General features: G+C 44.3%; 3 protein-coding genes across 13 annotated transcripts in view, besides 1 other annotated feature; 2 read left to right on the plus strand and 1 right to left on the minus strand.

Moving 5' to 3' along the window:
• Positions 1-16,628, plus strand: part of shn (schnurri) — a 58,309-nt gene extending 41,681 nt beyond the window's left edge. For 5 of the 6 annotated variants that reach the window (NM_001273953.1, NM_206091.2, NM_001273954.1 and 2 more), the window contains 6 exons: positions 7,479-9,091; positions 9,153-9,863; positions 9,932-10,039; positions 10,107-13,141; positions 13,207-13,433; positions 13,497-16,628. In NM_001273953.1, coding sequence (NP_001260882.1) covers positions 7,526-9,091; positions 9,153-9,863; positions 9,932-10,039; positions 10,107-13,141; positions 13,207-13,433; positions 13,497-15,448 — 7,599 coding nt within the window. In that variant the 5' untranslated portion in view covers positions 7,479-7,525 and the 3' untranslated portion in view covers positions 15,449-16,628. Of the gene's footprint in view, positions 1-3,862; positions 4,063-7,478; positions 9,092-9,152; positions 9,864-9,931; positions 10,040-10,106; positions 13,142-13,206; positions 13,434-13,496 lie in introns of those variants that run through there. The other variant, NM_057376.3, reaches the window with a different exon arrangement.
• Positions 7,110-7,238: a mobile genetic element.
• A 21-nt stretch (positions 16,629-16,649) lies between the features above and the next one.
• Positions 16,650-19,005, minus strand: CG9084 (uncharacterized protein). Of its 4 annotated transcripts, none has more exons than NM_001299377.1 (5): positions 18,844-19,005; positions 17,440-17,616; positions 16,988-17,379; positions 16,781-16,924; positions 16,650-16,714 (listed from the first exon to the last, which is right to left on the minus strand). In NM_001299377.1, the coding sequence occupies exons 3-5, from the start codon at positions 17,249-17,251 to the stop codon at positions 16,685-16,687; spliced, it is 438 nt and encodes a 145-aa protein (NP_001286306.1). In that variant the 5' UTR covers positions 17,252-17,379; positions 17,440-17,616; positions 18,844-19,005; the 3' UTR covers positions 16,650-16,684. The 4 variants fall into 4 exon arrangements, with proteins under 4 accessions (NP_001286306.1, NP_610640.2, NP_001260884.1 ...); NM_136796.4 differs by lacking the exon at positions 18,844-19,005 and adding an exon at positions 18,317-18,475; NM_001273955.2 differs by lacking the exon at positions 18,844-19,005 and adding an exon at positions 18,317-18,475 and having other exon boundaries at positions 16,988-17,397.
• Positions 18,773-21,714, plus strand: Syx6 (Syntaxin 6). 3 transcript variants are annotated; one of them, NM_206093.3, is made up of 4 exons: positions 18,773-18,946; positions 19,698-19,855; positions 20,162-20,863; positions 21,018-21,344. In NM_206093.3, the coding sequence occupies exons 3-4, from the start codon at positions 20,260-20,262 to the stop codon at positions 21,092-21,094; spliced, it is 681 nt and encodes a 226-aa protein (NP_995815.1). In that variant the 5' UTR covers positions 18,773-18,946; positions 19,698-19,855; positions 20,162-20,259; the 3' UTR covers positions 21,095-21,344. The 3 variants fall into 3 exon arrangements, with proteins under 3 accessions (NP_995815.1, NP_995814.1, NP_995816.1); NM_206092.3 differs by lacking the exon at positions 18,773-18,946 and adding an exon at positions 19,168-19,592 and having other exon boundaries at positions 21,018-21,714; NM_206094.3 differs by lacking the exon at positions 18,773-18,946 and having other exon boundaries at positions 19,168-19,855; positions 21,018-21,572.
• Positions 21,715-21,746: the final 32 nt, after the last annotated feature.

Below are 21,746 nucleotides of genomic sequence, written 5' to 3' on the forward strand. Positions count from 1 at the left end.
GTCGTCTTACGTAGTTGGAGCATTTAAAAATACTTTTCTAGCGAGGCGGCGGCACCAAAACAAAATTGAAAATCAAGAAAATCAAGAAAATGGAGAAAATCACATTCTATCAGCCAGCAGAGCAAAGTCAAAAGTCAAAGACAGTGGGAAAATAAAAATAAACACAAATTATCGAACGATTTCTGTCTGCTTTTCTTGATCTTCTGCTGTGTTTCGCTTCGCTTTGTGTGTAAACAAAAAATTGTTGGCCTGGCAATTATTTAACACTTTTGGCCACGAATTCCTATATTTAAAGGGGTTCTCTTACCAATTTCGCAATACGGAGAAGGAAATAATTCGATATTTACTTTGAACTCATATCATATTTACGATTATCGTGCCCCCAAGCAATAATCATAATAATATTCGAAAATATATGATTATGAATCTGGAAAATTTATTCGTTTTTGCTAAGTTTTTAAGCTTTTCCTTTAGGCACCTTTATTAAATTAGATATATTTTAATAGTCCATAAATCTATAGAGGAATGTCTAAAAAGTGCTAAATTATATTGTTTAAACTGTTTTGTTTTGCTGTGCCAAAAATCAATTTTGTTTATACAGATTTTCACCTACATACATGTAAACCCAGAGACCTTGGCAATCGGAAAACATTTCAGTACGAAAAGAACATGATTTTTACTCTCGAGAAATTTTACAAATTTTCTCTGCTGACGTCAAAGAAAATTTGGGAATTTCCGTGCTAATGTGAAAAGTGTATAATGTGCCGAGAATTTGGTTGTGTACGCCAAATCGCTTAATATATTGCTTACTCATTCGACGATAGATAAACGAAATAGATCTCCTGCAAAGAGGCTTATAGACCCAACAAATATTCCATCGAAATGTCTTATCTATTTACCAATTTCCGTAAGCGTACCTTGACCTTTCACTTTCCACAAAAGAGTCCACGGCCCGTCGATTGATAAGCCTCCGTAATCGAAATTTATTTCTCGAAAAGAACGCCAGATTAGTCAAGTGATCGACGTCAGAGCACTTTTCGAGAACTGTTTTCGCAATTCCCCATAATATATCAACCGTTTGGCGTTGTGCTTGTTTATTTCAATATTCTGCATTGGAAACCCATTTTAAATAAATAATAAATAAATGAAACTGTATACCGACTTGGCTCGCATCGCTTTCAAACTTATCAGCAAATGGCAAAGTTCTGCTCAAAGGCAAGATGTCTTTGTTCTTATCAGTTCTTGGACACTATGGGTTGACTATTTATGGGTCATAAATAGTTAAATTCATTAAACAGTTTAATATTAAACATTTGCTTCTCATATGTACGTCGTTTGTGTGCAATTTAAAAGGAAAAAATTTAAAAAGAAACACATCTTATAAACTTTCCTTTTTGTTTCAAAGTATGTTTTGGTCAAAAAGATAAAGCATAACTATTCCATCTGTATGTTAAAGTTGACAAGACATCAAAGTAAAAAAGCTTTTTGTAGGCAAACAGTAATTATCATCGTAGGGTATCAATCTTCACGAATGCCCCACTTAAGTAGTCATCTTCTATCTTCCGTCAAGAGCGATCGTCACTCTCTCTCTCTTTTTTTTCGTTCGAGAGCGCATGCACTCGCTCTTTAATCGCCTTAATTTGATTTCCTATAACACTTCAGCACGGCTGAGTGGGCAACAACAATAACAGTGAGACACGGGTACGTCACAGCCGCCTACCCTTTCCCCTTGCCTTTCAATTACCAAAGAGGGAGATGGCGCACAAAGCGCTTATCAAGCTCTTCTGTTCGTCGTAGTGTAAATGTATGTGTGCATGAGTGTAAAATATTATCGCAGTGTCCAAGCTGGAGCAAGAAGAAGAGAAGACGACGACTAGGAAGAAGAAGAAGAGGACTGAAGAAAACAAGTAGCCGCACTGAAATACATACACACACACTCAAGCTCAACAAGCTAAACTCGTTTTCAACCACAACATCGGGCAAAATTATTAAAATTTTTAACTTGATTCATGCTCATGCCAGCACACCAACAATCTCACATGCATATATACACAGGCATATGTACGTAAATAAATACGGCAGCAACAACGATATGGCGGCGGGTTTCCTCGTTTCTTATGAATTGACTCAAAAGCAGCAACAATTCCCGACAGTGTTGTCAAGTTGTTTGGCTTAGTCATGTTCGCGAGCGAACCGCTAGAGGTATGGAGCGGGGAGCGGGGGAGCACTGGCTCTGGCTGTGGGGCTTCGTCGCCACATGGCAGACAGTGATGCAGCCATGGAAAAGTAGCCAGATCTAAAAAAAGCTAAGAATACCTGTAGATAATTAAAGCGATGCCGTCTAGTAAATAAAAGCTTACTGTTAATGTGTGTATATTCAGCGTTCGAATTGTACAAAACCAGACTTCCTTCTTAAAGCATGACATTATATGCTCTAAATTATATCTCTTACGATAGTCCTAACTGACTTACAAAAAAAAAAGGTCAGCTATAAACAAGTTAAGGTGATACACAGTTGGGCAGATCGTGCTGAATTAGTAGATTGGGGATGGAGTGGGGGTTGCTGATGGGGTTTCTCTCTCGCAGCTAATATGGCAACTCTGGCCTGCTCTCTCTCTCTCGAGCGCGCGATCGGTGTGCGCTGTAGCAATTATTATTTTATTATCACTTTTTCCGTTGCTTCGTTTTGTGCTTCTACGTTTTAAATGCTTTTGTTGTTATCGCGTTGTGCTTTTTAGCCTCTTTTTGCTTTTTGCTGTTTTTTTCTGCCTGGTGCTCCCCAGACCTTCCTTAGTCAGCAAAATTTCGCATATTTGTGCGGGGGAATGTGGTCGCCGATGGGGTCGTTTGTTGGTGTGCGTGCGCGTGTTTTACGGAGCGCACTTGTGTGTGAGTGTGTGTGTATGGGGTACGTAATCAACAATAGGGGGAAATAACAACAACTGCAGCAACAACAGCAACGTCTGACTGGCTGGCGACAGTCTTTCATTTCGAATCGTTTCGTTTCATTTCGCTTCGTACTTCGCGTCACCTGTTGTTGTTTAATTTTTATACTTTTTTTTGAGTCTTAATTTTTGCTTGATTTGATCATTTCTCAGTGGCTGCCGCAAAATCAAAAGCTGAACAAAAAGAAGTGGCGACCCTGTGCTTACATTTGATTGACAATTGCGAATGAGTGGAGAGGAGATTGAGAGCACATGTGTGTGTTTGTGTGTGAGTGTGCGGGGGGCGACGACGAAGCTGCCGCAATTATTTGATTATTGTACTTTTTTTGCTGCCTGCGCTGACGTCGCGCCTCTTTAACACTCAGTAACTGAATGAAAACATGGGTATATGGCATTTTTAAAATAAGTAAAGATATTACAAAACAACTTCTTAATATTATACCAATTAATAGATTTACCAAAAAACGCTATAGCAAGAAATCTTTCCACCTATCTTTATTTGAATACAGATGTATTTTCAATATGAGAAAAATTAATAAGCTTATGATCTATTGGAGCTACTACCGAATATTCTGGGATATAGACTGCCCTATAAAACCTTTTCGGGCATGAAGACTTCAACTTTCCTAATATATACTTATTTTCTGAACTGATATTTTCGTTATGCTCAACTCAAAATCGCAGAATGCCAAAACGTTTAGCCTATTCCTACTAATTATACGTAATTTGTAGTAAGAATAACTTTTACTGCCACTCAAGGGTACATTGTAGTCGACTAGTGCGACTTTGGGCTTCTTACTTGTTGTTTTTGCTTCGTTCGGTCGCTTCTTCGTTTTCTTTTCGCACACACCACACACATGCACACACAAGCACACACGCTGAGCACACTCTGAATGAATTTCGCTGGTCGCCTCGTCTAGTTGCCTTAAATGTTTCAGGCGCGTCGGTTGTCGTCGATTGTCGATTGTCGCCTTTTCGATTTCTTGCTATTCGCGCCGCCAGATTTTTCTCGCCGTGCACTTCCAATTGTTGCGCTTCAAACCAAACGAACAACAACACCAACTATGCAAATGAGCGGTACAGGCGGAAAAATGCGTGTGGTCACAATTAAACTTGGGTATGTTTCTCTTTACCGTTTGTGCCGTTTTCGTCATTTTTGTCGGGCATTTCGCATTTTGGCCGTTCGCTGGAATTTCGGAATCTTTTCCGCGAATTTTTTTTGACGTATTATACTATTACATATGCATTTTTCGTTCGTTCTGCTCAACCGCTGTAAAACGCTTCTTACTAATAAATTATAAACAATTGCCAAGTGGGCGAGTGCTTAGTGCTTTTTGCTCTGCGATGACGTAGTCGTCATCGCGCGGATTGAGCGAATGACCGATTGACAGAGTGACGGACTGACAGACTGACCGTCAGACAGATGTGTGGACTTTGTGGCGCCGTTGCCGCCGCACCTCGTTGATTTTGTTATTTATTTTTCATTATTTCGCTGCGCTGGTGTGGGTGTTTTTATATGTATTCTCGTTTTTTTTTTGGTTTTATTATAATTTCGAATTCAGGCAGTCACTCAGTCAAACGCGAAATGCACTTGTGACGTAGGCGAGATAGCGTGTGCTCAATATGAGCTGCAAACTTATCAAGCTTTTCTACACAGAAACAATGCCAGCATTTCCATATGCTTCGAAAAACAAACTCTCTGAACAAATGTAAATATGATTTAATAAGAAGTGATTTATTTATGTATCTTAGATATTCATGAAGTTTGGCGCGGAAGTTGGTGTTTAAAATCTAAGATTGTGTGTTTATTTACTGGTTAGAAGAACTACTAATTGCAACCAATTTTTAGATATTTGTAAGAGTGTACCGAACCCTATTCGATTATTTGCCGTGGCGCTTTATTTATGTGCACTTTGAACAGGGGCAATTGTATTTCGCTTGGCTCAATAAAAATGTGCATGCAAATGAAAATGCCAATGCAAATGCAGTTCCAGTTTGTTCACATATATTGAAATACGTTCCCATGTGTTTCGCGTTCACTTGCCGTTTTCACGCCTCAAAATGCTGGCAAACAGGCGTAATTAGAAGACCCCCGATCGTTAAACAAAAGTTCGTGATAATGAAAACGTCGTATTGATATTGATGACTCTGACAATTGGATTTACGTGGCTAACAATAAACTAAATGGTGGATAAACGAACTTGGGATCTTTAAACGTCACTGTGCACTTTGCGCTAATTGTTTGCACATTGGGTGGCGGGGTATCTTGCATATGAGTATTCTGGTTTTAATTGCTGGCGTTTTTATAAGCGCCTACTTCTGATTAGCTTATCTTCTTTATTCCCGCTTGACTTTATTATACTGTCGTGACTGTAGATGATGGCATTAGTTTCGCCAGTTTCTGCTGTATAATGAATGTATAGCCCACTTTGTCATTATGTACAGTTGAACTTCAATAGTTTCTCGCACAGCGAATGAACACAAATGTAAATATTATTTCGAAAGACAGATTCTGGGCGTTGTGTTATTAAACTTTATTCTACTTATTTAGTCAAAATGCTCACACACACTGTCTGCTCCGCTTTTGTTTTCACTAGCAAGAAACAACACATTCCGTGTAATCGCCACACATATGTATGCATTTCAATTGTGGCGCAGTTGGCGCCTTGTAATTGACCCACTCACTCGTTTTATTAATAAGTCGAGTGCATACACATATTTACTACACATGATTATGTAATTAGGATTTGTATCCTCGAACAGCTAATCGCCAGCGAATGCCACTTAATTGCCCAATGAGTTGACAATCTGATATAGCCCCTTACGATTGCGAACGAATAGTACTACGTATCGGATAACTGACGTCAACGCGTCTGAACTCCGGCAAATTGGCAATCACTTGGTGGCTTACAACGGGGCTCGCTTATCGGGTGCTCTGTTTCTGACTCAGGCGCGCACGATAGTCCCCACTGATAACTGATAATGAATCTGGCAAACACACGTACCGAAAATACTTACCTTACCGCCTGTGCATGTAGAGCTTGGCATTATCAATGGAACTTTTGGGCAATTTTTTTCATTTTTTTTTTATTTATTTATTTTTTTTTTTGCGGTCGCACGGTTTGAAAGCCTTATTAGCCAGCCGTGCTGATAACAAATTGAGTAAACATTGGTACGCGACGAGAGTCGCTGCGATCGCATAATGCCGTATAATGTGTATAATAATAACGCTGAATGCTAAACAGTCGCCGCAGTCGAGTCAATTAACGCGACCCAGCTCGGTTGCCAGTGAGCGTTTTTTGTGTTCAGTCTGTGTGCGATTGTGATTTGAGAACTGCCCCGGCTTACTAATCGCCCGACAGCCCAGCCGGCCAAGAGTCATATAATACCATCTATGCAGACAGTGGGGCTCACATAAATAGCAGCAAAAGTGAAAAATTTTTAAAAGATTTTTGCAGCTTTTCGTTTCGTTTGGCATGCACAAAACAAAGAATTTACCAAAGACTGCCTAAATTGTTTTTCAAACTGAAGCCTTAATTAATGCGAGCAAATGGAGTTCTCAAATACTCACTCTTCATATTTGGCAACGCTTTATAATCCCATTGCTAATCACACACCTGCCAGCAGCTTTACAGTACTGATACGCACTGTTGTCACACATGTGTGCACGAGCGGTGATAAGGAAGCCCCCAACAACAAACGAAATGCCAGCGACACCAGTCATTACACTTCACTTGTCACTTTTCTTGGATTTTTGTATCTTTTGGTCGCATGTCTGGTTTTCGGCAGGTGGGGCCTGAACCCCAGCTAAGTTGGGAATTCAAAATAGAAAGTTGATAAAAAGAAACAAGGCGAATATACATTTGTGTGTGTTCGTATATTTTCGCCACTGTGCTTTATCGATGTTGACACGTTCACAGAGTGGGAAATTGATTTTCAATAGAGCACGGGAATTCGCCAGCTTGTGATTCACCTGACGGATTGATCGCCATGGAGAGAATTAGCGTGCTCCGTATCTGGCATTCTCGGCTACGCGTTGATAAGATTGAGCCCGAATTAGTGCTGATAATGGGGCTCGAAATAAAAGTGTACTATATGGGCAGGGAACTCGTCTTGGGAAACCCAAATGCAAACCGCAGATGTTTATTGGCCAGGGGACAAGGGTTTTTTTTTTTTATATATTTATTTATTTAGAAGCGATGAATCAATACAATGCAGTAACAGTAACATAACAGCGCAATTAACATATAAAAGATAAAACCAAACCTCTCACTAATCATGTGAGGACTTATAGGGGACAAGGGTGTATTAGAAACTAATATTAAATATTTAATCGTCCGAAGATTTGCAAATCCACAAAGTCAGATGTGGTTGATTTCTACTGGATTACCTAGCAGGGATATCAGTGTATATAAATGGGCTTATCATGAATGTATCAATTAGCATTGCTATTTAAATTAAATTATGCGAAACACATTGAATTAATTTCGGTTTTCTCTCTCCCTCTCCCTCTATCTTCTCGTTTCGGTATAGATGAGCCCACTGCAAATACGTCACAGGATAATAAATTCGATAATAATATGGAAAATGCAACCACCACAACGGCCAAGCATTACAAAACCGCAGGCAAACAGTACAAGACCAATAAAGTGAACAATACGCGACGTGCCACAGCAGCAGCGGCAGCAGCAGCAGCAGCAGCAGCAACCACAACAGTAACAACAGCAGCAACGCCAACCAAGAAGCGGACATATCGGGAAACTGCAACAGCAACCATAGTCACTCAGAGATCAACCAACAAGGCCAACATCGCTGCAGCAATTGCATTGGCAGCAGCAACAGAGGCAACAGCATCAGCATCAGCATCTGCAACAGCAACAGCAACAGATGCAACATTAACAGCTTCTAAAGCGGCAGCAACAGCAGCAGCAACAACAGATGCTGCTAGTGGCAACAGCAACAGCAGCAGCAAACCCAGCACAAGCACACGAGATAAGCTAGGCGAGGTGCCGCTGCCGACTGTTGACAGCAACCACATCATCAGCAACAACAATAATAATAATAACAATAACAACACAAGTAATAATAACAACAACAACCACCACAGTGATAATAGTATTAGTGAGAATAATTATGAATTTAAGAGTAGAGATAAAGCAAGTCTAAGTGATAGCAAAATGACGCTACAACAGATGGCAGCAGTCAGCAGCAACCAGGAGCCAGTGGCTCCCAATGTGGCCAACACGATGAGCAACTCGAGCATCATCAACAGCCAGCAGACCACCGTAAATGCCACACCCGCCACCGATGAGGCTCCGTTGGGGGATCGGTCAAATATTTCACGCTATCTGCACAAGAAGTTCAAACGTTTGGCCAGCACCACCGAGGTGGACAGCTGGAGTGCGACGAATGGCGGCGGAGCACTGCAAGCAAGTGGCGATGCCGTTCGCACCACATCGCTCTCCTCAAACAGTTCGCTTTCACCGCCACCAACAACGCCGCTGGCCAACGGTCACCATCTGATGACCCAACAACAAAGCCACCAGCAAGTGCAGCAGCAGCAGCAGCAGCAACAGACGCCGCCGCCTTCAGTAGCAATACATGAATTCAGTGCCAATTTTGTAAATAGCAATCATGTCAATGCCATTGGTCATGAGGAGAGCATCATCAGCAATAGTGGCTACAAAGCGGCGGGAAGAACGCGAACGCCTCTAGCCAACAGCAACAGTAACACGAACAGCACCAGCAACAGCAACAGTAACCATGCAGCAAATGCCACACTGTCACCGGCTTCATTTGCCCAGCATCAGCAATTGACGCAGCCAACAACAGTGAGTCCTGGTATTCCAGGCGGAGCAGCAGCGCCAAATCCTGCATGCGAGAAGTCCGGACGATACGTTTGTCAGTACTGTAACTTGATCTGTGCCAAGCCCTCGGTGCTGGAGAAGCACATACGGGCCCACACGAACGAACGGCCGTATCCGTGCGACACGTGCGGCATTGCGTTTAAGACGAAGAGTAATTTGTACAAACATTGCCGCTCGAGATCGCATGCGGCAAGAGCGCGGGGCCTGGAAGTGCCAGCCGATGCGGACGATGGTTTATCCGATCAGGATGCAGAGCTGAGCAACAGTAGTTCAGAGTTGGTAAGTCAAATATAACTGTGATTGTTATCGCAAACATGTGTAACTCCTTACGTTTTTGCAGCCGAGTCGCGCTGGTTCGCCTTACGAGGAGCCAATCAATTCGCCCACACCCTCACCTTCCACACTGTCTGCGGCCAAGAGCGCATACATTCAACAGCCTCCGCTGCCCACTTACATGCAGCAATTGCCTCTGGGCTCGCCGGCAGCAGGAACATTGCCACCCACCACAGCGGACAATCACCACTCGGCCACTGCCCAGCATCGCCAGTCGATCGACTATAAGCCATATAAGCCCAAGTTCCACAATGCCTCGTTGTACTCATGTAGCAGTAAGGAGCTGCAACAGCAGCAGCAGCAACTGCAGATACAGCAACAGCAACAGCAACACCAATTGGCGCAGCAAAAGCTGTCCATTCAGCTTCCTCTGGTTCAGCAGCCGTCACTGGCGCATCCCACGCTTTCGCCAAGCACGCAAATGAAGATGAAGCACCACATTAACTCGCATCAGATCCAGTTGCAATTGCAGCAGCAGCAATCCCTTTTGGCCCAGCAATCATTGCTAGCTGCCATGCCACCTGGCGGGGTGTATTACCTGGGGCAACCTTCATACTACAACCAAGATACAGCGGCTGCCATTCACCAGCATGCGTTAGCCATTCAGCAATTCCAAATCCACCTGGCACAGCAGCAGCAACAACAGCAGCAGCAACACCCACCGTTGGTCAAGGCGACACCACCAATGCAACAACCTCCGAGTCTCCCGCCGCAACAGGTTGGTTAAGAACGATTGTTTTTGAACGAGGAGATTAATTATAATCTATATACCTTTATTGTTTACAGTTGGTGCGTGCCAATAGCCAGATTTCCAGTGTAGCAACAGCACCAGCCACTCCCACGCCCGCCGCCAATCTCAGCACTTTTGCCAGCTCAAGTGGTGGCAAGCAAGTAGTGAGTGTTGCACTAAAAGTTTATTTTTACAGAAAAACTAAACTAAAATTTGTGTTATCCTTTTCAGAATGTGGCGAAAGTGCAGGAACACATTTCCAAGTTGATCTCTCAAAATGAAGCCATAGTTGAAAACAAGGAGATATTGTTGCAGAAGAAGTACCCCAAACAGCTTAGTCGTTCCCGCAGTTTCAACAATGCCAACAGCAATAATGCTTCGCAGCACGGGAGCAACGCGTCGGCATTGCATGCAAACAATAGTCAAAACAACACCAACGCACAGATGCCGGAGCGCGAGACTAAAGTGAATTTGGCACAGGCCATCTTCCAGAAACAGCAACATCAGCTTCAGCAACAGCAACAGCAGCAGATAACCCAGCAGCAGCAGCAGCAGCTCGAGCAACAGAACTACTATACGTACATCCAACAGCAACAGGAATGCCAACAGCAACAGCTCGAACCACCAAATGGGGTGGTTAAAAGGAATGCCTATAAGCCTGGAGTAGTGATGACTACGCCGGTGAAGCAACAGCAGCAACTTCCTCCACCGCCGTCCCCGTTGCCCATGCAAACAATGCAATATCGCCAGGATCCTGCAACACCAGTGACGAAAATTGAGCAACCGACGACGGCAGTGCCTGTTATGCCTCTGAATCTATCAGCGAAGCCTAAACCAACTCTGGTCACTGTGCCCGTCAGTTCCTTGTCCACCAGTTCTCTGGCACCGACTCCAACGACTTCTACCAATCCGACTAGTAGCTCCAAAACTGCTCCACCACCTGCTCAGGTTAATAACTCGATAATTAAGAACCTACTGCTTAATGCTCGAGGATTGGCCGTGCCGATTGGCGAAGGCGATGATGCTGTTTATTCGTGTCCTATCTGTGCAAGCGAATTCCGCAGTGCGGACGATTTGAAGCTGCACAACAGCACTTACTGTCAGGATGCGAGCTCAAGTGCCCCAATGAGTCCAGCATCTTCGCCATTCCGCTCCAACTCGATCTCGCTGAGTCTACCGGAGCTGAAGAGCCACATGGCCAACTCGAAGAATCCCTTATCTCTGGCCAAGTTGGCCTGGTCGCAGTTGAAGACCAAAAGGAGCAGTTTGGTATTAAGTCGCCTAAGTGCAGCACAGACGCCAGCAAGGACATCAACTGTAACAGCTCCCACTGTAACCGCTTCTGCCCCAGCTCCTGCTGTTGCTACGGTCACTGCTCCATCATCAGCACCTGCCCCCCAGATTGAAGCACTGCGCTTTGTGGATGCGCCTCTACCATCGCCTGGTCCATTGTTGGGAAAAACTCCCTTAGTGGACTATGCTCAGCAAAGTACACCACGCAAGGCCCAGGATTCTGTGGTCATAACCAAAATGCACGAGGATCGGCAATTTGTGATTGAAGCTCAGCCTGCCAAACGCATCAAGACTAGCGATTTGGTTGTAGCATCCTCCTCTCAGCAACCGACAAGTTTCAACTTTTCCTTTAATAATCAGAATAGCAGTAATAGTGTGCCGGAATTGCAGTCCTCCAAGGAGGAGCGACTGCGCAGATTCACCTCTTCGGGAGGCAGCATGATTCCCATTTCGGAGTGCCCAGACTTGGACAACAGCCCCAAGATGATTAGAACACCGTTGCTGTCCGGCGGAAGCTTCCAGGATGTTTCGGTCAAAGTCAACAACGAAACAGGATCATCCAGTAAGGAGCGCAAGCTGATGGCACTGGTCAGTGGCAGTGGACTTCTCGGCGTTAGCTCAGGTCCGCAGCACTTTCAATTTCCGCCCATTAACTCAATAACTGCCTTCAATCCGCTAACGCTGCCACCGATGAGCGGTGGAGATAAAACCACTCCAGTAACACCAATACCTCATGTGCCTGGAATGCCAGGACCCGGTAGTCTGACACCACAAATGCCGCTACTGCCGCCTCCGCCACAACAGCTGCAGCTACCCATTCCCTCTAGTCGAGGTCGCAGTCCAAATCGAAAGCAACCCAGTCCGCTGCTGTTGGGAGGAGGATCCGGTGAACTGAAGGCCCTATCGCCATTCGGTGGAGTTCAGAATGTGCCAAGCGAGTTCAGTCGACAGCCACCAACTCCTGCCCAGCGGCAAGCGCTGCAGTGGAACAGCAAGGAGGCACCGAAGAAAGCACCATTTAACTTTCTACGCATGGCTGATAATGTGAAGACCACTGAACCTGAAGTTCGACACTTTAATTTGGAAAATGTGATTTCTGGGAAACAGCAAGAGTTGCCCCTAACACCGCTACATGTTGATACTCCCAACGGAAACGCTCCAGAAGAGACCAGTCCCGTAGCCAGTGCCTCAGCATCGGCGAAGTCCAAGTTTCTGCGGCCTACTAGTTTGCCACTTAAACCCGGTACTTTTACTCCTAAACGCCATCATGGCATTACACCGACAGCCAATACATTGCCGCTGATCTCGCCGGAGACCCCCAGGCCGTCCAAATCCTGTGTGCAACTGTATCTCAATGGACACGCCTACACATATCTGGGCCTCAAATGCAGCACAAAGATGTTTTACTGTACGGTGAACTGTCCACAGCCTTCGTATGTGGCAGGAATGCACAAACTATCGATGTATAGTGTGTGGCAGGTTTGCGAGGAGAACCAGCCACATCCACTTGGATTCAAACTAAAGCAAGTTATGGCACTCTACGACTCACGTCAAAGGATGTTAGGAAATGGCAGCTCAACCGCCATGGCTGGATCGGGAAAACTTAGCTACAACTTAGTCGCTTCCCAGCAAATCGTATCCTCCCCCTCGACGTCCTCCACTAGCAGTGCTTTCTATCAAGGACCCCTAAAGACCCCACCCACTGTCACGATTGCCGCTCTCAGTGAGGCAAATGTGGCGGCCAAGGCGAATGAGGAGGCACAGGCCAAAAAGTTGGAGACAAGTCCATCCGGGCAGCCCCTGGTGGGTGGCTACGAGTCTCATGAGGATTACACGTACATCCGTGGCCGCGGAAGGGGAAGATATGTTTGCTCCGAGTGCGGAATTCGTTGCAAGAAGCCGTCGATGCTCAAGAAGCACATTCGCACTCACACGGACGTGAGGCCATTCACATGCAGCCATTGCAACTTCAGGTGAGTCATTGCATTTTTTCCGTACTTAAGAGATAACTTATTATAAACTTTGTTCCATTCCACAGTTTTAAGACCAAGGGAAATCTGACCAAGCATATGCAATCGAAAACTCACTTTAAGAAGTGCATTGAACTGGGAATAAATCCGGGACCAATGCCGCCAGACAGCGAGTTCTTGGATGTAGATATGGACTTTGACCAGCAGTCATCCACTTCGGCAGGAGGACGCACATCATCGATGGCTGGGGAATCGGATTCCGATGACTACAGTGATAATGAATCTGAAAGTAGTGGTAAGAAAGCAATCATATACACTTATATGTTCAAATAGCTGATTCATTATAATCTCTTCACAGATACGGATGAGTCCAAGTCGCGACAGAAAGAGCACGAAGCAGCCAGAGGCCTACTCTCGTTATCAATGACGCCGCCCATACCGCAGAGCGTATCGCCCTATCCGCAGTTGCAGGATACACCCCTACCAGCGGCCAGTCCTGCAAACAGCATTGGCTCTTCGGGTTCGCAACCTAAAAGATTAGTGTGCTCCTTTACATCGCCGAAGCCGCCTTTCGACTACCAAAAGCAGGAACAGTATTACTCCAATCCGGAGGAGTCCAAACCGAAACGGAGTGTGGCCAACGAGGAGAGTGCTCCCATGGATCTCACTAAGCCACGCGGCTCCATCTTATTAATATCCCCCTCGCCTGTTTCGGTGCCCGCTCATGATCTTCCCAAATCGCAGGCCCAACAGATGCACGATGTTATCTTTGGAACCTCCGGCAACGAAAGCGGTTTCATGAAGACTCTAATCTCGGTTTCGGACAAAGTGCGAATATCTGCCGAAATGGAAGAGCAGGCCAAGCACGAGGCCGAGGGCGAGGATGTTCAACTACAGACCTACATTAAGGAGCATGCGCTGCATCAAGCCAAGATAAAGCAGAGTCAGTTTAGCCGCAGCTATCTGATCAACACATTATACACAGCGGCGTCTCCTGTAATGAGCAGTAGTAGCACTCTCTTTACCGCCAACAGCAGGCCCGTTATGAGCGTAAATGAGGTACCTAGCATCGAAGTGCACGAAGTAAAGACCCCAGAGGCCATTGAGTCACCTCGGAGTGCACCTGAACAGGCCCCGGTTATTCTTGCTCAGATTGCCCAGGAAGAAAACGAGGAGCCTAATATCGCAGAGCCACACAATGCCAATCTGCCTGCTGCAGTGCAGCAACCGGATGTCAATGAATTTACTGGAGTACTTGGAAATCCGACTGCACCACCAACATCGTCTGTTACTGCTACTTCAGTAAGCACAACAACAGCTGCACCTGTGGCACCCTCATCCACTGCCAACTCAACTCAGCCCGCGCAGCGTACTGTGATTGTGGGTGAAGATGGCTTCAAAAGCTCTACTCCCACTAGCAAGAGCGGCGATCTCCAGCATGTATCGTATGGCAGAGGAGTGCCGCCAGCTCCCATTGCAGGTGATGCACGTCCCACCTGCACCATGTGCTCCAAGACGTTTCAGCGGCAACATCAGCTGACCCTGCACATGAATATTCATTACATGGAGCGAAAGTTTAAGTGCGAGCCATGCAGCATATCCTTCCGCACGCAAGGACATCTGCAGAAGCACGAGCGATCGGAAGCGCACAAAAACAAGGTTATGATGACGTCGACTTTTGGTGTTCCAACCACCTCAAATCCGCGACCCTTCGAGTGCACCGACTGCAAGATCGCCTTCCGCATCCATGGGCATTTGGCCAAGCATTTGCGCTCCAAGACGCATGTTCAGAAGCTAGAGTGTCTGCAGAAGTTGCCCTTCGGGACCTATGCTGAAATTGAACGTGCCGGAATTAGTCTCACTGAAATCGATACAAGCGACTGTGAAAATTCGCTGATATCACTCAAGTTGCTGGCCCAGAAACTGCAGGAGAAGGATCCTGGTAAGCTCAGTAGCTATACCACACCTTCTGGCATGATGCAGCTGGCCCAGGATGCAGCAGGTCCCGTCTCGCAGGATAGTGCGTCCGAGGATGGCTTTAGTGCCGCAATTGCCTCGGCTATAGCTTCGCTGGACAACGACAGTGCTGGCAACACACCCAAGCGAGCCAGCTCGATGTCCGAGGATGAAACGGTGGCCAATGGCCTAAACCATAGCCTGAAGCGTCGTTTGCCGGGCAGTTTCAGCAGTACGGGCGAGGAGAGCGATAATCCACCGGAAAGCAGTGGCGAGAAGCGGGCTCGTTCTGGCCAGGAGCTGCCTGTTCCCGTGGCCGTTCCCGTGGCTGCTTCAGCAGCGGCAAGCAACTGACAGTACATGTACATGCTGCAGCCCAGCTGAGGTTATCAGTATCCCGCGGTCTACCACCTGGACAGCAGTCAGTACGGCATCTACAATTCCAGGATCGAGGGCCGCCATGACCAAACCACCTCCAACGAGCGCATATCAAATGTCTAAGCATATCGCATATGGGCACACACACAACTTACTCTAGAGCTAGCCTATAAGACCCACCTCTCTTCGATGATGGGCCCAACTAGTATTGGGCTAATCGCGAGTAGTAATCAAACGATAGGGGAGCCAGATAAGCGAGTCAGCTATTCCAGTGTAAACACTCTAGGCGAATTGCGCTAAAATAATCATATACAAAGCCTTTTACGGTTTTAAAAGGCAGTCACCCCACACAGATCGTTTCGATCTGCCTCTTAAGTATTTAGGTTAAGGAATCGTCATCAGCTAGCCCTAGTTATAAGCCAACCAACGAGCACACTTATAAATCTATCTATATTGTATACACTTAACCATAATTTGTTTTCGAAATGCATAAATGCAAAAACTCCTGAAGTGCTGTGAGTCTATCTACAAATGTAAAGATCCGAGAGCGAGAGAAGTGTGTTATTTTTAAGGCCTAGCCCCGAAAATGAACCTCCAAACCGAACCAGAACACACCCGCACACTAAGTATATTGGTTTTCTATGTCCAAATCCAAGTTTTGCCCTTTGAAAATCACGTAGTTCTTCCTTATTTCAAATTGTTATCACACCAAGTTTTGAAGCGCAACTATTAACGGTGAATGAGAAATGACTTGCGCCCCTAGTTTTGTTTTAATTCTTTAAACAACGAGACCACGAGACTCATTTAATTGTTTCTTTTAATTTTGTATTTGACAGAAGAGAAACGAAATGATGAAAAAAAACGCTAACTGTAAATAATCAATATGTTGTCATATATGCATTAAGCGGTAGGTTAGATAAACAAACTACACAAAGTTGATAGATATAAATGAAATATTGTACAAACTGCTATGGCAAGCGCTGCAGCAAAATCTATATATACACATAGATATATATCTATATATTTGAATGTGTGTATGTGGTTAAACAACAAGAAAATGAAGTGATCTATTACATTATTGTAAAATATATCAAAAAACTGAGAAAAAAAAAAAACAAAACACAAACAAACATAAAATCTTATACAAAAAAATGACAAAAAATAAAGAAATCAATGTGAATATACAATGTTTTTTTTTATTGATTAATCACGTCAAAAGCGGGTTTGGAAGAATAGATATTCCTGAAAAACGAATACAAAACATTATTGTGGCAAATGATATATGTATATAAACTAGGAGCACAGTACCAGTAGAAAGGCTGATCCCAGTATCAAAGCCCGCTCCTTGGCGGTTAGCTTGGCGTCACTAAAGTATATATTTGTGGTGTACTGAGACTTGCTGGCGAGCCATTTGTGGTCTATGGAAGCCCTCATATTGCCTCCCGAATGGATCTGTAAGGGAACAAAAACACTATAATTGAATATTCTGTTCCGAATGTTAAAGCTACTACCAACCTTAAAATAACAATCTTTGGGCAAACTGAAGCAGCAGAATCCTAAACCGACAGGACCCTCTACACAGAATGTTAGTTGTCCTGTGCTTTCGTCTTCGATAAAGAACTCCGGCTGCATGAAGGTGGGCGACTGCACCACTTTACCCAGCAAATTACCAGGTGGTATCCAAATTTCTAGACTTTTTGCCTGGCAGCACATGGATCCCATCGCTAGTTTTTTGCGAAAAACCAGAGCTTCCTGGTGCGTTTTATCCAGCAGGTGCATCTGAAAGGGTCGACCAGCTCCCCAAAGTAGTCGATTTTTTTCTGTGGAACTCTCGTTGGCCGCGAAAATGGCATCACCCAGTGGAGATCGCACCACATATCGATTCTCCGAGGAGACGCCTGTTAGGGCTGCAAAGGGAAGACGAACTATTAGAAGCGATTTTAGCTAATTTTTGGGCTTGTACTTACCATCGTTAAGCTCAAAGGTCTGTTCAATATGTACGGACGGCAGATCTGCTAGGCAATCGTATCCGGAAAGTGGGATAAGCGTCCGGCTTCCCGTAACCGTGGCAATTGGCACTGGCAGCGGGATGCGTGGAGCCTCCGGCCTGGGTTGTGAGGTAATGCTGATATGGGAGTCATAAACTGAAGAAAAACAAACAAATCGTATATAGACCATTTTCCAATACGAGCAGAATCGTAAGGTTGTCCATATTGTTATCTTTGAACTAAGATTTTATAAACCTTTTCCATATCTTTAGGGTATTACAAACTTTTCCATAGATTGAATTTTGAAAGTTTTTAATATTTTAATTAAATTTAAATTTCATTTAAAGTTGTAGTTTTAAGATCATAATTTTACAGTGAATTTGAATTAAATAAAAATGGTTGTTGAACATTCTGCTAATAATAGCTCTGAGTAATAGCAATATTATTGAAAATATTTTGTGGTTATAACAAATCGTTTAGATTAAAACTTTAGTAGTTTTTCGATTTTTTCATAATCTTGTCACATAAATATTTTATTACTTTTCTTGGAATAGGAAAATGTTGGTATAGGATACAGCTAATATCATGGGTACGGTTTTACTATCGGATTGATCGCTGGGTTCGATCGTCCCAAACAAAGGCACTTGAGGAGTCGCAGACCATAACAAAACGCTGGCCGATAAGATATAGCCAACTTGTGGCCGCATTTTTGCGTCGAACTGTGTGACACACTCGCTCGCAACAATAATTAATCCGGTGCACTGCTTATCAGTTGGTAACAATTCGGTTACCCTTTTGCCAGGGTGATTCACTCGCTGTTTTTATTCGTTTTCTAAAGCCATATGCCCTAAATTACCTCTCGGTTCTGAGAGACTTGGCTGCTGGGCCACACGGATCTCACTGTCGTATTGCAAAGTGCGCACCGCGTTGTTTTGCAACATTTCGCCAGCACTTTTCAAACTTATTTGACGGCGGTCTAAATGAAATTGATAACGGTGGTCAGTGGGGCAGTAGCACAACGGAAGTTAAGTGCTTTGTGCCCCTCGCCTGGTCACACTTCCTGACTCAGATGATTTTAATACTCTATTACGAACGTTCTCATGTGAAATAGTAATAATAGCTTATTTATAGTGCTATTTTGTAAACTTTAATTCATGCGAATGTTGCAGGTTTTCAAAATATTCGTTTATGCTGCTCAAGCTGAATGTGGATAAATATATATTCAAATCCAGAGCTGCCACCTGATTCAAACTGTTTAGTAACGTATTTTCTGCACTTGCGATATATACTAAATTATCGCGGGATAAACGTGCTATCGCACTTGGGTCATACTAAGCCTTACGGTTTATTTTGCTAGCAGCAAAACAGAAATAAAACCTTTACTTAAATTTATTTATCAGAATTTGTCTCGTGTGAACTTGAAATTAAAGTCCGTCACCGTGTTCTCGGACCGAAGTTTGCTAAATGACGTGGAGACGAGCAGCAGGTGAGCGAGCGATGAAAATTGCAACAGTGCTGGCCATTTGGCCGACGATTTGTTGTTGTGGAATTTTTTGGCCAAAATTCGGGTTGTTTTCAAATCGGTTAGTCAAGGGGTTGGTAATCAAGGAACCAAAGTGCGCAGCCGCTGGAGCGGGAGCGGCGTAAACAAATGCCAGTGGGGTAGTGGTTCTCGGTGGGGGCTTAATCTCTGGAGCGCAAATAGCGACAGTGTTCTCTGGGCCATCGGTGGAACCAGCTAAGTCGGCGGAATCCACAAGAAATCGAGCGATAAGCGGCGGAGCGGGTCCAAGTGCAATAATCAATAAACGTGCTGTTCAAACATCGCTGCTAGGCGAAAGATAAAACCCAGTCGATTGTGAAATTCCTGCTATATAGAACGGATTGAAAGCAAAAATTTGCTCCCCATTTGCTTGCCTTTTGATGTAACTCCCACGAAGTGCTTTTGCTATTGCCAACTTGCAATTTGCCCCCTTGTACCTTTGGGGGGTGGTTTTCGCCCGGAAAAATCCATGAAAAGAACCGTCAAGTGCGCCACGCTGGTGAAAAACTGCTAGGAGTGTTAGTTTTCGTTTTGTGGCAAGAAGAGAACGCGGCATGTCTCTGGAGGATCCGTTTTTCGTGGTCAAGGAGTAGGTGTCCCCGATTTGGCAGATGGCCACATGCACTGCTGGTGGAAAGTGCTATCTTACTTATATCTCTGTTTTTTCTTTCATTTCCCTCCCCTTCCCCAACAGCGAGGTATTCAAAGCTCTGAACAAAACCCGCGGCCTCTATCTGCGTTGGCGGGAGCTGGGCGAGAACGGCGGAACGGAGGCTGAATGGACCACCACCGAGCTGCGTAACTCGCTACGGAGCATCGAGTGGGATCTCGAGGACCTCGAGGACACTATCAATATCCTTTTGCAAAGACCATTGAAAAATCAATTCGTTACCTGGTACTCATTTATCGAATTGCATTGTCTGTTTTATTTTCGCATAAAGAGGTTGAGATCCCATTTAAAATTGCTGAATATGCAATTTATTCGTGATTTAATTCGCTCGTTTATTAGTATTATACTAATAAACTGTACAGAACTTGTTTTTTTGGCACTATAATTGTAAAAAAAGAGTACTTGGTATCTTAAGGTCGGTAGAACCGACTTTCTAGCTCATCAGTCTCCTCGGTTTTCTCCTTAACCCATACCATTTTGACTCACACGCATCGTTGAGAAGAATCCAAGCAAGTTTCGGATCGACAACCGCGAACTCTCCAGCCGGCGCCACTTCATCGACAACACTCGCGATGAGGTCAAGCAGATGAAGGATAAGATGAGCCTGAACCGGAGCCGGGACAGAGACATCACCGCACACCAGCCGCTGCTCGACAACGATCGCCACAGCCCCAATCACAATCATTCCATTGCCATACCCAATTCGAATTCCAACTCCAACGAGTACCATCAGCATCCACACAACGATCGCACGTACCTCGTGGAGTGTCCCAACGGCAACTCGCTGATCAATAGCGGCAGTCAGGTGGCCAATACCATAGCTGGGACCATGTCGGCGGCAGCGGCAGCAGCATCCCGCCACAGCGGCACCAAGTACTCCAAGCTGGAGAACGCCCTGGACAGTCCCAGTCACTATGGGCAGACGCATCACGGCGGCATGGACAGTCCGAGTCATAGGTACGTGGGCGAAACAGTGTCCATACAGCAGCGTATGATCCAGGGACAGGATGAGCAGCTAGACATGATCAGCGATTCGATTGGTACCCTCAAGACGGTCTCGCGGCAAATTGGCGTTGAGCTCGATGAGCAGGCCGTCATGCTAGACGACTTTGGGAACGAGTTCGATACCACGGAGTCCAAGTTGGATACGACCATGAAGAAAGTTGCCAAAGTCTTGCACATGAATAATGGTGAGTGGTGCGGCACTTGTGGTATTCAAGGACTATTTTGATTGAAATATTAATGAAGAGTAAATGCTTCAGTGAACCACAATCAAAATTACCCATTGAATACTTTTGTGACTTCTGATTCCTAATTCTTAACTGTATCCATCTTCTTTCACAGATAAACGACAGTGGGCCGCCATTCTCATCCTATCCGGACTGTTATTGTTTGTGATAATTTTGTTTATTATTTTGTAATTGCTTTCGTTGTTCCCAAATCGTTTATATTTAGTGTAAATTAGATTTATTTATGACTTAGCTTGCTTTTGAATTCGGGCTCTTAATTACAATTCCATGTAAACTCCCTTGCTGTATATACACGGAAACATTTTAACCTGATTTATTACCAGCCGCCTCTCTCTATATATATATAATGTAATTCCAAAGCTACGGACAAATGATCATGTAAAGTCAATGTAGGCGGGTAATAAAAGATAACTAACTACTTACATATAAACCAAGTGCTCCAGAGTTCTGTCATTCCCAATTTGGCCAAAGGATACTGCAACTGTAAGCTGTATATACATCGAAGGATATATCTGCATATATATACATACAAACAAAATGGACCTACCAATATCAAACGAGTTATTTAACGAAGAGTCTTAGGAAATTTCACTAACCAAATCTAGCAAAAACTTGTATGCAATTGAGTAAATATATATACTTATAAATTAAATTCCTAATTTAAAGCCAAATGAGGTACTTCTTACGGGTCACCTAGAAATACTGTATGAGTGCACAGAGAGAAATTGTATACATATACAAAAATTTGTTCGCTATTTTGAAAGCCTAAATTAAACAAAAATTGGAAATACAAGCTTTCAAATTTTTTAATGTTTTTAAGGAT

This window comes from Drosophila melanogaster, chromosome 2R (assembly GCF_000001215.4).
Source record: "Drosophila melanogaster chromosome 2R".
NCBI lineage: Eukaryota > Metazoa > Arthropoda > Insecta > Diptera > Drosophilidae > Drosophila > Drosophila melanogaster.

What these genes read in the sequence shown, in the direction of transcription:
- Syx6 (NM_206094.3), top strand. Translation starts at nt 19,615, where the DNA reads ATGGCCACATGCACTGCTGGTGGAAAGTGCTATCTTACTTATATCTCT. An exon ending in GGACCTCGAGGACACTATCA is followed by an intron (nt 19,856 to 20,161) that starts ATATCCTTTTGC and finishes TTTGACTCACAC; the next exon opens with GCATCGTTGAGAAGAATCCA. An exon ending in AGTCTTGCACATGAATAATG is followed by an intron (nt 20,864 to 21,017) that starts GTGAGTGGTGCG and finishes CTTCTTTCACAG; the next exon opens with ATAAACGACAGTGGGCCGCC.
- CG9084 (NM_001273955.2), bottom strand. Translation starts at nt 18,401, where the DNA reads ATGTTGCAAAACAACGCGGTGCGCACTTTGCAATACGACAGTGAGATC. An exon ending in CCAAAGATTGTTATTTTAAG is followed by an intron (nt 16,925 to 16,987) that starts GTTGGTAGTAGC and finishes GTTCCCTTACAG; the next exon opens with ATCCATTCGGGAGGCAATAT. An exon ending in TGGGATCAGCCTTTCTACTG is followed by an intron (nt 16,715 to 16,780) that starts GTACTGTGCTCC and finishes TTCGTTTTTCAG; the next exon opens with GAATATCTATTCTTCCAAAC.